At 39.9% G+C, this 13,124-nt stretch overlaps 1 protein-coding gene across 5 annotated transcripts in view; it reads left to right on the plus strand.

The window, feature by feature from the left end:
- The window catches only part of VSNL1 (visinin like 1), a 90,181-nt gene that overhangs the window by 28,871 nt on the left and 48,186 nt on the right, over window positions 1-13,124 (plus strand). For all 5 annotated transcript variants that reach the window (XM_032682298.1, XM_032682294.1, XM_032682296.1 and 2 more), the window contains exon 2: window positions 10,763-10,929. In XM_032682298.1, the coding sequence (XP_032538189.1) occupies window positions 10,768-10,929 (162 nt within the window). In that variant the 5' untranslated portion in view covers window positions 10,763-10,767. The remainder of the gene's footprint in view (window positions 1-10,762; window positions 10,930-13,124) is intronic.

Here is a 13,124-nt window from a genome sequence, read left to right on the forward strand (position 1 = left end):
TAAGCAAAGCCCAATGACTTATGAGTCAGAGATGCAGTCCTATAAAGGCATCTGATGGATTCAAACTCAAATTAAAATGAAGCTGAAAGGTGAACAGTGAAAGTACTTCTTAGTGACAATACCAGCTTAAGGAGTTTGGCTTTGCACGTATCAAACCAGAGTACAGTGACATTTCAAACTAACAATATGGAAAACTGATAGCAAATCAGAATGTAATACAAGTGGAGAGAAAGCACGTAATACTTTTTGATAACTTTATGACAAAATAAATGAATATCTACAAACAAATGAAAACTAAGGAAAAAAAATGTGCATATATGTAAATGAGGTCAAGGCAATGGCTAAAGTTTAAAAAACCTTATCCCCAAGCATGAACCTTCAATAATCTTTAACTCAATTAAACTCAATAATCTTTAACTCAATCTTTAATTCACACTAGTCTCTACGAATTGACAAAAATTCGGTATCTCGGACAGAGGAAATGTTGATACAGTTTGACATATCAAAACTAGATGGGTGTTTACAATCTACACAAATGTTGTCCCATGGTTCCAGAATAAGACTGGAAGCTACTCAGAGAAATTATAATGTGCGTGCATGCCCTGTCAGTCTTCTCCTAAAAAAGAGATGTTTGCAGAAATTATCCCCAAAAAGGTGGAGTACTGAATAGTGCATAGATCTCTGAAATATCTAAAATTGTATGAACCACTCTTTTGAAATGCAAGGCTCAGAAAGTGACTATCAGTGCTGATATGTAACTTGTTCCAGTGGCCACTCCGAAGTAGTGATGTCCAGGAGGCTCCAGATTTCACATCTCATGAGGGAAAGCTTATTGGAAACCATATTCTAGAATAAAACCTCAGAGAAAGCAATCAAAAGCTCTTATATTTCATAAAAGGTACAAAACAAACTTGTCACAGCAATCAAGGCTCTGATACTGGAGCATTCTGGATAATTAGGTGATTGCAATGGTATTCAGCATATGAATTATTAGGGAAAGGTACAGTAAATGTGCTGCAGGCATTTTAAGATTATTATTTACGAGGAAAAAATTCAGGACAACAGACCTGTGAAGAAAATACATATTCCACTGCTGAAGAATGAGTCTTCTTCCTAAATTCACACCTCCTTGTTACTCACTGATCACCACCAGCAATAGACACTGGGCCAGTAGCAAAATGAAACTATGGTAACGGATGAACTTAACATGTTTGTCTCAGCATTAACAAGCATATTGTTCTCTCCAGAAATTAATCACTAAATTTTGTAGAACATATAAATCACTAAATTCTACTGAAATATTGGAAAATAGGTTGACATGGAAATAAACTCACAAACAAGTTTGAGTTATGGCAAGCATCAAAACCAAATAACAAAGGTAAGGAGGAAGCAAAAATTTTCTTAAGGACAACTGATCATTCAGAGCCTAAACTTTCTATAGAAATGGGGACACTCTCCTCCTTGTGGTCTGAAAGAGCCTGAGAGAAAGAACAAGCAAAAGAGGGATTTTGTCCCTGTCTTTCCAAGTACAAAGCTAAGTCATAGAGCCTGGAAACTCTTCTGAGCACTTGTGTCTTGTTGAACAACTCAAGTAATTCTTAGCTTTGCGCTGTGTCCTGCCATCCATGTCCACTTGCAAAGGAGAAGAGCTACCTATAGCTTTTGTAAGCAACTTCCCAATACAAATGAGGAAAGGGGGCAGAAATAAGACCCTGCCATGTTCTTCAGACCAGGTTAGTTTTTACCTAAGCTGCCAGCTTCAGCACTGGGCTTTGAATAGAGCCCTACTGTGACTCACAGGAGTGCATCAACAGTGGAACTACTGGTGAATCTGGTATTGCCCTTGATTTTCATATTGAAGATGTAAAGAACTCCCTTTTGCTTTATTCCAGACTCAACAGAAAACAAATCCACACTTTTAATGAAATAAATCCAATTTTAGCTTCCTAGTCACCCAGAAAAAAAAAGCCCTACATACCAGTCATTGTTGTGTTAGAGCATCCTCCTGCACAGCTTTTACCCTTTCAAATGTTTTTTTATTGCTTGAATCTAATTGAATATCCATCTCATTTCAAATAAAATTTAAAAATATATCTCTCTTCTCTTGGTTAAACCTCTTTTCTCCATTTATTATTCAATTCGGTTGGATAATTGCATTCCTTAATGTAATTACTCTATATTTTTCCCCATTTCTTTCGCACGAAGAGATTACGGACCTGAATCTGATATTTGGTAAAGCCAGTAAAGTAATCTGAAATCACTGGATTTATTCCAGTTTTTGCTGTAGTGTAATATAAATCAGGATCTAGCCTATTTGTTTCACCCATAGTTTGTGGTTTATGTTGTCAGCTGTAAATCATGTCTGCTGTATGTTTCAGTATATAGCGGTATGGTGTTACACAAACACAGAATCACAGAATGGATAAGGTTGGAAGGGACCACAGTGGGTCATCTGGTCCAGCCTCTCTGCTCAAGTAGAGTCATCCTAGAGCTCATTGCGTGGTATTGCATCCACACAATTCTTGAATATCTCCAGTCAGGGAGACTCCACAACCTCTCTGGGCAATCTGTTCCAGTGCTCAGTCTCCCACACAGTAAAGAGGTTCTTCCTCATACACACACACATGTAAATTCTTATTTTTCAGTCATAGTTGGTTAGAAACTCAAAATAGAGCTCCAAGTATTGTCTGAAGGAGAAAGCTGTTCCTTCAGGCTTGGTTTTGCTTCTGAGTAGGGAGAACAACATGGTCCTGAGGTAACTGATGGGCAATACAGCAACATAAAAGTCTGTTAGCTCTACCTATACCTGATAATCGATTTCTCCCACAATTACTACTGAAAGGATGTCTGCAGCTCTTGAGTCACAGAACTGTGGAGGTTGGCAGGGACTTCTGAAGACTGTGCAGTGCTCAGCCCTGCTCAGCAGGGTCAGCTAGAGTGGGTCCTCAGTGCCTGGTATTGTCCAGCCCCATTTGGCTATCACAGTGTCAGGTACTCTGCCCTTGATGCCTCTGCCAGTATCTGGTGTGGTGTTCCTTGCCTGGCTTTTCTGTCCTGACAGCAAACACCTGGAGGTGGATTTCTTTCATCTTCCACTCCTACAGGTTGTTGCAGCTCTTCTTTCTTGCAGGCAAAGTGCAGACGTGGAGCCGCTGTGTGTTTAGATCCAGGGGTTCTGAGAAGGGAGTAGGAAGATGGGACTGAGCCAACTGAGGGTGTTTTTGACTCACAGGGGTCAAACCCATCTGCGGGAGAGCCACAGATGCCATGTGTATTAGGGAGGGGTTTGGACCATACTAAATCTTGAAAACCATGACACTGTTGCAAGCTCAACAAAACTGATATTTATTACCAAGAGGTGGCCAACCAAAAGGGAGGAAGGAGGAGAGGAACAGGCCCCCAGCATGACCTCCCCAGTTACCCAGCAGCTGCCCATAAAGTTATCTTGCCAACCTAGCATGCCTATAATTACCTGTAGCAGAAGCTGCATCCTTGGAGAGTCAGTAAGTTCTCAAACTGGCGGGCGTCCGCGCCAAAGGCAACGTTGTCCTTGTTGTGAAGCTAGCTCCCCCCAAAGAAGAGCTATCTGCTTTTTATACAATTAATTGAATGACCTCAACCTCTGCAGGTGTGGCCATCACCGCCCAGCCAGAGGTCCTCTGTCCCACCCCCTGTTATGCAAGTGCATCCCTTCAGCGCATGCGTGAGAATTTTGGAATTTCCCGTACACATGCACAGTGTGCTTCGGGGCTCTTCCCTAACTGAGTCGGGGGTCGTGACTTCCTCCCCTCTTCTTCGGTTTCTCCTTCAAATGTCCTTGGCAGATGAGGAACCAGTCACAGAACACCAATTAATATAGGTTATACAAGAAACTCTCTTTCCAAGGACGAGGTACCGATTTATCAGTACTTGTTTTCTCAAAACTTGGCAGGGAAAGAACAGAACTTTTACAGTTGTCTGGGCCAAACACAGATCAAAAGTATCAGCATAAATTCACCCTGGTACACCATGACATCATGAAGTAAAGGCTCCTAATCACTGAAGAGGATCTGGCTTACAGGAGAGACAGTGACAGGAAAAAAACAACTGCTGCCACCACTAGTTCCTTCTAACACGACTGACCCCTTTTTCAAAAGGTTTAATCATAGTGTAGTACTTACATGGTGTCAGCAGCTTAAGAGCTGGTGTCATGCAACAGTACCAGAACCTTCTCTAAAATATCTTAATCTTTTGAATGTTTTGGGAGAAAAAAGGGCTTTCTAGTGTGGTTCTACTATGCAAGGTATAGGACTCAGCATCATCCTTGCTTCATGCAAACTGACTTAGAAATTGTGTTGACAACTGATGTGAAGAGGTGCTTCACAAATTGCCTAGGGAGAATAGAATCATGAAATAGTCTGGGTTGGAAGGGACCTTAAAGATAATCTAGTTCCAACCACCTGTCAGGGGCAGGGACACCTTCTGCTAAACCAGGTTGCCCAGGGCCCCATCCAACCTGGCCTTGAATACTTCCAGGGGTGGAGCATCAACCACTCTGAGCAATCTGTTCCAGTGCCTCACCACCCTTATTGCAAAAAATTTCTTCCTTATATCTACCTTCTTTCGATATAGAACCGTTACTCCTTGTCCTTTCACTACAACCCCTGGTGAAGAGTCTCTCTCCATGGGGATGGGAAAATTCCTCTTCTTTTCCACACATACATTTCCTTGGGTAATTATTTCTACGTGGCTTTGGCTATGAGGTCGTTGTTTGTTTTGTCTGTGAAAGACATGCTACAGCTCCAAATTTCATCTTCTTCTGTGAAACAATAAGTGTATTTGAAGAAATGAGGCATCTTTGTGGCTTGATAGCCTGCTTCTATCTATCCTTCTTACTGATGTTAGAAAAGGCAGTGTCTGAAGTAGCCTGAAGAGAAAGGAACGATGCTGGGAATCTTCACGAGTTAGAGTTAGTATCAGCACACAGCTGGAAATTTGATAAACAGCCTGCTTAAAATTCATGTGAAAATGATTCTGTTATTGTAAATTATATGCTTTCCCCAGCACTAATTGTTTGGGGTTTTGTTACCTGCATGTATGTATGTTGGAGTCTATACAGTGTTTGATGTGCCGTTTATAGATTTGTATTGTGTCAAAGATTGCAAAGACACCCACCACGCTTGCTTGCTCAATGCCTGGATTTCACATGTAGTCCCCAGGAGTCAGCACGTTCCTGTGGGAGCTTGTGGGCTGGGAGTGGGCAGAGGGGTGGGGGTGAACCACAGTTTTCCTTCCAACCTAATGAGTGCCTGCCAGCACAGCTGAGCTGGCAAAATGAGTGTTGTCATTTGCTTCTGGCATAGTCCACACGACTCATTCCCATTTCTCAAAGCCAGAGAAGAGCAAGAAAAACATGCACCATACAAGGGAATTCATCAAATGCACAGAACTCACGAGGCTGCAGAGGTGTTAGTTGACTACCAACTACTTCAGCTCATGCAGAATTACTGGGAAACCGGAGTGTGAACATGGTCAGGTGTCAAAGCAGCCAAAGTACACAGGGATTAGTTGGGGTAGCTCCAATCAGTTAGGTGCTTGTGCCCAGAGATATAAGGCACTTCTGGAATCAGTGAGGGGAGGGAGGTGACTTCAGTCACCAGCACCTCTTCTCTAAATTGGATGAGCACTTTTTCTCTCAGCTATCCATGGGGGAATTTAGTGAAATTAGGCAGCTACTGCGTATGCCAAAAACAGGTGGTATGTCTTCCCCATTTCCCCCTCACTGTGTCACAGAATGACAGAATCTCCAAGACTGGAGGAGGCCTCCAAAGATGCCCAAGTCCAAGCCCCTGCTCAAGCAGGGTCAGCTAGAGATGATTGCACAGAACTGTGTCCAGTGGGGTTTTTAGTATCTTCAAGGATGGAGACTCCACAACTTTTCTGGGTAACCTCTTCCAGTGTTTGATCACCTGCACAGTAAAGAAGCATTTTCTTACATTAAGACAGAATTTCCTGAACCTGAGTTTGTACCCACTGCCTCTTGTCTCCCTGGGCACCCCTGAGAGGAGGCTGGCTCTGCCATATTTGTTCCCCTCATTGGGTGTTTAGACACACACTGATAAGACCCTCTGAGCCTTCTCTTCTCCAGGCTGAACAGCCCTAGCCCTCTCAGATTTCCTTTGTATGACCAATGCTTACCTTTGTGGCTGTTTGCTGGACTCGCTCCAGTAAGTCCATGTCTGTCTGGTAGGGGGAGCCCAGCAGTGGATCCAGTGACCTGGTGAACTGGTGAGATGTGTCTCACCAGTGCAGAGCAGAGGGGAAGGATCACCCCCCTCAACCTCCTGGCAGCACTTTTCCTGAAGGAACATGAAAAGGAAATGGTTTTATATAACTGTGTTTAGGGGAAGTAAGCAAAACAACACAGAACTGGTTTTCAAGGACAGGGCTGGATGTAGTTGGTGCTGTCTTCTCAGTGGAATTTGGGTCCTTTTTCAGTAAGATCTTTGGAAGCACTCAGTTTATTCCTCTATAGGAACAGCCAGAGTTCTGTTTGTTTGCACTTGGTCCCTTTGAACTCTGGGCACTTGCTGAGGAGGCTGGAGGGTAACGAGAGGAGGGGAAAGAAGTCAGTCCAAATGAAGCTGTGTTAGCAACAGTTTGGGAGATCTTTTGAAAGCATTAAACAGCAAACAAGGTTCCGTAAGTCACGTTTTGCTATTGAACTCAAGTATTTTTTCCTTACGTCTTTAATAAAGTTTTGTTTTGTAGAACTGTGCTCACACTGGCAGCTTAGTACTGGCAAGCCAAGTGGGAGCTGCAGACCTGATAAACCTGTGCAGAAATTGCTGTAAGATATTCCAGGGAAAAAACCTTGCTTGGCCAGGAGCTTTGGATGATGATCGAGTGGAGAGCATTTGAAATAGCACAAGCACATGTGGGACGCATGATAGCATTGCAGGAAAGCTATTAAACAAATGATACCAGGTCTTAAAACTGGAAGAACTGTTTTCCTCTTTCTACATGGTGACTTAATGCCCATTGCCTCTAAAGGCCCCAGTAAATCATATAAAATGTTTGCTAACCATGCTGCTGAACCATTTTAGAGTAAGTTCCAGCTGCTGCTGAAGCCCTTTCCTGCTTCCCAAGCTGGCTGGCATGGGCCTCTTGAGATCCAGCAGGGCAAAGAGCAGGCAGGTACATCTTCATATTGCACTTACCTGCTGCTGGCACAGCCTGGACTGCCTCAAGTTGGGGATTGACTGTTTAATAAATTTCCATCTTTTAAATTTGACCTTCTATGGACCTGTGAAAGCAGCAGTTAAGGTGTTACTTAATGAAGTACTGGAGTACTAGTCTACTTAGTATTTCTCAAAAGCCATTTTCTCTGGGCAGCTGATGGCCTCTTTGAGCATTTCAGAAAAGGGACACGTTTTTAAACTCAACCTTCATTGCTGTTGCTACTTGTTACACAATGGTAGAGTTTTGCTGTTTTTCTTGATCTCTACTTTGGATTGTGTTGTCCTTGTTAGTATTAAAAGCATTCTCCTGCCAGAGTAACCTCATTGGAACAGAATTGACACCTTTATTGATGCCATGTGGCACCCAAATACCTTGTTTATTGTGAATCTCTCCCCCACAATGACTTGAAATCAAAGCATGTTGCTTTTTTTTTCCTTTTCCCTTTCATAATTTTTGCCAGAAAACACAACGGAAGATGAATAGCAGTGTTTCAATTGTCACATTACATGGTTGGAAGTATGGAAATTGGAAGCAAATTTATAGTTTAAAATGGTAAAATTTACTAAAGAAAGAAATGCTTGCAGAGTGATCTTTCCTCTTCTTGAAAACTTAGTGATTGTGCAGCTGTTCTCTCCTGTCTTTTCCTAATGCATATTCGTAGATTTTTACAAAGAAAATGCATGTTTGCAAAACCATGATTATAAGGTAATTAAAAATAGTTTTCATTTAGAAAATTAAATGTGTTGGTGGTAGCATACTCATTGCTAATGGGTGACTGTACTTTTTCAATAGTAATAAGAGATTCAGTGAAGCTCTAGAAGATGTTAGGATATGATTAACTAGATAATCTGTGTATTTGAGTTTTTATTCCCAAACAAGGTGGATCTTCCATAGCCAGAAGTGTGAGATTATATCTGATAATTATATGAGACTCTTGAGCTTTCTTACAGATTGTAATTCAATTCTATAAGAAAAGAGCTTTAAAACATGGAGAAAGAATGAACGTTTCTAATTCCAGGAAGGCATTGTGACCAGCTTGGTCAGCATGTCTCAAACAGAGCCCAGCAGATTATGCACCATGCTATGCTGAAGCAGCAAATAAAAATACAGAACCCAGCAGTCCCAAATTATACCTTTCTCAAATACTAGGTTGATTCTGTGGAAAAGATAAGTGTTTGAGAGTGTTTATCAAAATGTCAGCTGTGGTTTTCATTTACTGTAGGATATTCTATGGTGAAGTACATCAGATATGGATGGATAGTGTTTGGGACTTACCTGTGGCAGACAAGCAGCTGACCAAAATTAGGGACCTGTATCGCAGAAGCAGAAAGCTGGTGTCTTGTTTCTCTGAATCTGATGATAGAAAAGGTTACATGTGGATATGTGTGTTTATTCATGTATTCTTACATGCTTAATCTCCATGTTCTATAGATGTTCTGTAGTGTTTTATGTTCAAAATATTGAAAACAATACAGGTAACTTTGGAAGATGGAGCTGAGATTCACAGTTCTGTCTGCTTCCACCTGTGTAGTGCCAGTTCCAAGGGTTTTAAAGTTAACACAACAATGATTTAAAAGTTACTATTACAGAAAAATTGTCAGTCAAAACCACCTGATTTTTGCTCATTGAAGATGCTTTTTTTCATTGATAGGTGTTGTTGAGTTAAACATTAATGGGGATAAGAATCCACATGAAGAGTCAAGTAAAAAAACACTTGGCTAAATTAAGAAAGCCAAAAGATGTCTTATGAATCTACCTAAGGTAGTTACCATAACTGCTGAGAATCATTAAAGGTCTTCTGGGTCCTAGGCAAAGCACGTTATGACTGCAAAGGTAACAGAGCTTAAATAAAAAAACAAAAACAAAACCGGGAAATAAACAGGCTCCATAAAGACTAAAACAAATAAACCAGTCATTGTTTCATGTAAAAGCTATCTGAGCTGGAGCTAGAGAAATAACTCTATTAGTATACTGTAGTCTCCATGGGATTTAAATTCAGATTTTGCCAAATTAGGTCAATGTCATACATGAGAAGATGGGGACTTCAGAGATAAGGCTGGGGCAATTGTTCTAAATACTGTGAATTGCAAACCAGTTGTTCGGTCAAAACTGCTGATTTCTGGATATCTGAGTGTACAGCTATTCCTGTGGCAATTAACTGGAAAGTTAAACCCTTGCATATTTGTTCTAAGTTTACCAAAACATGTGAATGGCAGACTGGCAAAGCTTCAGAATAAGTTTAGAGCAAGCAGTGTGCTGCCCTTAGTTAACAGCTGGGTGAGCCCTTGCAGCATGTTCTTGTAGTTCAGAAAGATGAAGGAGGAGTGATTAGCTTTGCACCTGCTCAAGGAAGGTTCCCATAAAGGAAATTATATAAATAGATCGATATGTTGGAATAGAACTAAGTATGTCCTTCTGAGGAGAAAGAAAATTGCCCCTTCGAAACAGGGGAATGTGCCAAAAGCAATCGATTAATATCAGAACTGGGTGGTGCAGTCATTAGAGATAGATGCTAAACTGGAGATAAAAATGGAAATGCAAAGCTAGGCTCAGGAAAGAAATTCATCACTTTGCAGTTCTGTACAGGACAAGTTAAGTGTTGTCTGTCATCTGACTGAAAAATAACTGAAAGACATCTGTCATGAAGCAAACTGTAGCAGAATGGGAAAAATTAAAGAAGAGGATTTCTCTAAAGTTCTGTCAAAGGATGTCTTTCTTGAAATGTCAAAGAACCTGGAAGTATCTCAAAGGGCCAACATGAGTAATACTGAAATTACTGTATTTATCTATACATACATGCATATTTTGTATTTCTGGCTGTTTTATGTTTAATATTTATAAGTGTGTATACCAAATGCATTTGATTAATGCATTGAATATCTCCAGAGTTAACAGTGTGAAATGTAAACCATCTAATGCGTATCAACTATGCATTAAATATATAAATATACATCTATGTATACATATGTGTATATATACATTTATATGTACAAATATATAGGAATTAAATTTATTTTTCCAGTTTAGTTTCATCATTTTTTGAGACCAAGTGTGTGGAGTCTTGCATTGCTTCCTCCCAGTGGAACACCTCGTGCTGTATGTTCCAAGCCTCTCCGTCCACAGCACTGGACCTGTGAGGAATAGGTGCTAATGTGGATGTCATATCAGAAGAGATTTTCGAGACAAAGAGTAATTCTGTGGACATCCCTGAATTTCTGATTTTTTTTTTGGTAAATTCAAAGAAAAAAATTAAGTAATCTTTTTCAATCTTAGTGTAAAAAAATGCTGTATGTTGCCTAATTTTAAGGCAAATAAGTAGTCTGTCTCCAGGCCTTGAGATTCCTAAATGAAAGAAGAATGTTGCCTTTTTCAATATTTTCAGCCTCCAGTATTCAAGTATGGCTAAGGTTCATGTTCACTAACAGATCTGGGAAGTTGTGTTTGACAGAAAGCAGCAGTGAGTACAAATGTGAAGTTCAGTCTTTATGTCAATTCCAGTTTAATGGCCACATTTGGCTAATTGTATTCATTTATTTTCAAGGCAAAATGGGGAAACAAAACAGCAAGCTGGCCCCTGAGGTGATGGAGGATCTGGTGAAGAGCACGGAGTTCAATGAACACGAGCTAAAACAGTGGTACAAAGGATTTCTAAAGGATTGTCCAAGTGGTAGACTGAACCTTGAGGAGTTTCAGCAGCTCTACGTAAAAGTAAGTTATTTAACTTACTTTAACTAAGTTCCTGCTATTTGACTGCAGAAAAAGTTATGCAGTAATGTAAAGCAAACATGTGGTCAAGACTTACTGGTCGTTTAGACTAAGGAATAACTTTACTGGGAGAAGCAATGATGATGAGATAAATGGGAAGTGCTACTGTCATCACACCAGAGATTCATGTAACTGCAGTGACCGGAAACAAAAGTTTAGAAAAAGAGCTGTGATATATTCACAAGAAAAATATTCTCTATGCTCTGGAATTCATGGGCCTCTTTCACCCTCAAAAGATGGTTGTGGTCCTGCTCAATACAAACCACGTGATTGCTGGACATACTCATATGGCAGTGGTGAAGTTTCATGGCAGTATGAGCTGCAGATTAATTACACACTGTGCACAAAGGAATTCTGTCTATAAATTTTAAGTATTGCCTTTATTTTTTTCCCTACTGTCACTTTGTTCTCATTTTATTGGAAAGGAAAAGCAGGCTGATCTGTTTATTTTCTTCTTATTTTTCATTATTTTATCAAGTTCAATTTAGTCTTTTACTTACATTTATTATGTATTTATTCTGTAACAAGAAGAGTATGGGGGTAGCATAAGAAGTGTATTCATGTTACAAAGAAAATTATATTTTAATTCAGAATTGAATGTCTGCCTAAAGGTCAGAGACTTCAAAGTAATGTTAATTAGGAGAAATATTGGATGGCAGTGATGAACAGTAAGATCAGAACAGCTCATAAATACGTGAGGCTGAATAAAAATAAAAAAGCCTTTCAAATGTAAGTAGTTAGTGTTGAGCATGCTGGCAGTTTCTTCAGACAAGTGGTACTGTTGTTCCCCTCAAATGCATGCTACAGTTCTTTCCTAAATTTCTTCAGCCTTGAACCCAATCATTCTGCAAATTATGCCTAGCCCCTTTTTCTTTCTAATGAATGGTCTAGCAAAACCTTCCAACTCCAGCTTGCATAAATAAGCTTCTGTCTTCATATTTTAATATTTATGGCTCAAGATGTTGCCTCACAATCCTTTTCTTAAGAAATGAATGACTTTGTAATAAATGTTATTTTCAGATGAAAGAATTTTTACAGCCTCAGGTATTATGCATGTTATCGACTGATAATTTATAACTTCTATTTTAAACAGTTCTTCTGAGTGCACTTCCAGCAAGAGCAGACATCTAGTCATTTCTCATACATGTTTCTGAGAAAAGCAAACGGTCTTTACGAAATTCCTAATAAAGTATGTCAGCTCTTTAGCAATAATTACTTTCTTTTTGGCAAATCACAGTAAATGGATTAAATTTTTTTTTTAATAGTTTTTGTGTGCTTCTGAAACCAGCTGAAAACTGTTAGGACTACGTCCCCTCAAAGGGGCATTTGAAGTATTCATAGATATTTCGCAAGATACTTTACTCATGAAGACATACCAGAGAGTAAATTCAATATCATGTTTACAGAAATGGTAGTGCAAAAAATAACAGGAAAAGCATAAGCAGTGTTTCGCTCTTGAAATTTGAAGACAGCTTTCTAATCTTACTAAACTGCAATATCTAGCCTTTAGTTTTATGGCCTCATATATCTTTAGATATGCACATCAAATACAGTCGTCTCCCTTGCTTTGGTAGTTGTGGGGTTTGAGTTTTGCTGTGTAATGGCACTGTCATATATTTAGTCCAGTTTTTTGCCATCCTATATACAGTGTGTATACAGGGCAAAATACTAATTTTGCAGAGGAGAAATACGATTAGCTGTAGTAAATCCAGAGCTGTACTTCTCTTTCTGTTGCAGAAATGCTTGTAAAATAATGTCTCTGAGGAGCCAATAGTCTGAGTTTGGCCGTGGTGGTGACTTCTCCTGTGCAGGACACTCTGCCTGCTCCAGCTGCTGGCTGCAGACAAAACCCCAGATGCGAAATTTGCTCTTTCCAGGAGGAGCCACCAGCAGGAGACCCAAATCATTATGATTGCAGTTACAGCACTTCAGTCCCCTTAAAGCATGTTCAGGGTGAAAATACATGAAGCATGTATTGATTTGTAATTCTTCTGCACAAGCTTGTAGTTGGGAGGGATGACATTTATCTGTCCGTCTAAAATGTATTTTATTGAAGAAGATTTCCATAGATCAATATATTTTGAAAAGAAATACAAGACTTACCTTCATTTCAGATTTATATTTACTTAAGGTGACAT

This window comes from Chiroxiphia lanceolata, chromosome 3 (assembly GCF_009829145.1).
Source record: "Chiroxiphia lanceolata isolate bChiLan1 chromosome 3, bChiLan1.pri, whole genome shotgun sequence".
In the NCBI taxonomy this organism is placed as follows: Eukaryota; Metazoa; Chordata; class Aves; order Passeriformes; family Pipridae; genus Chiroxiphia; species Chiroxiphia lanceolata.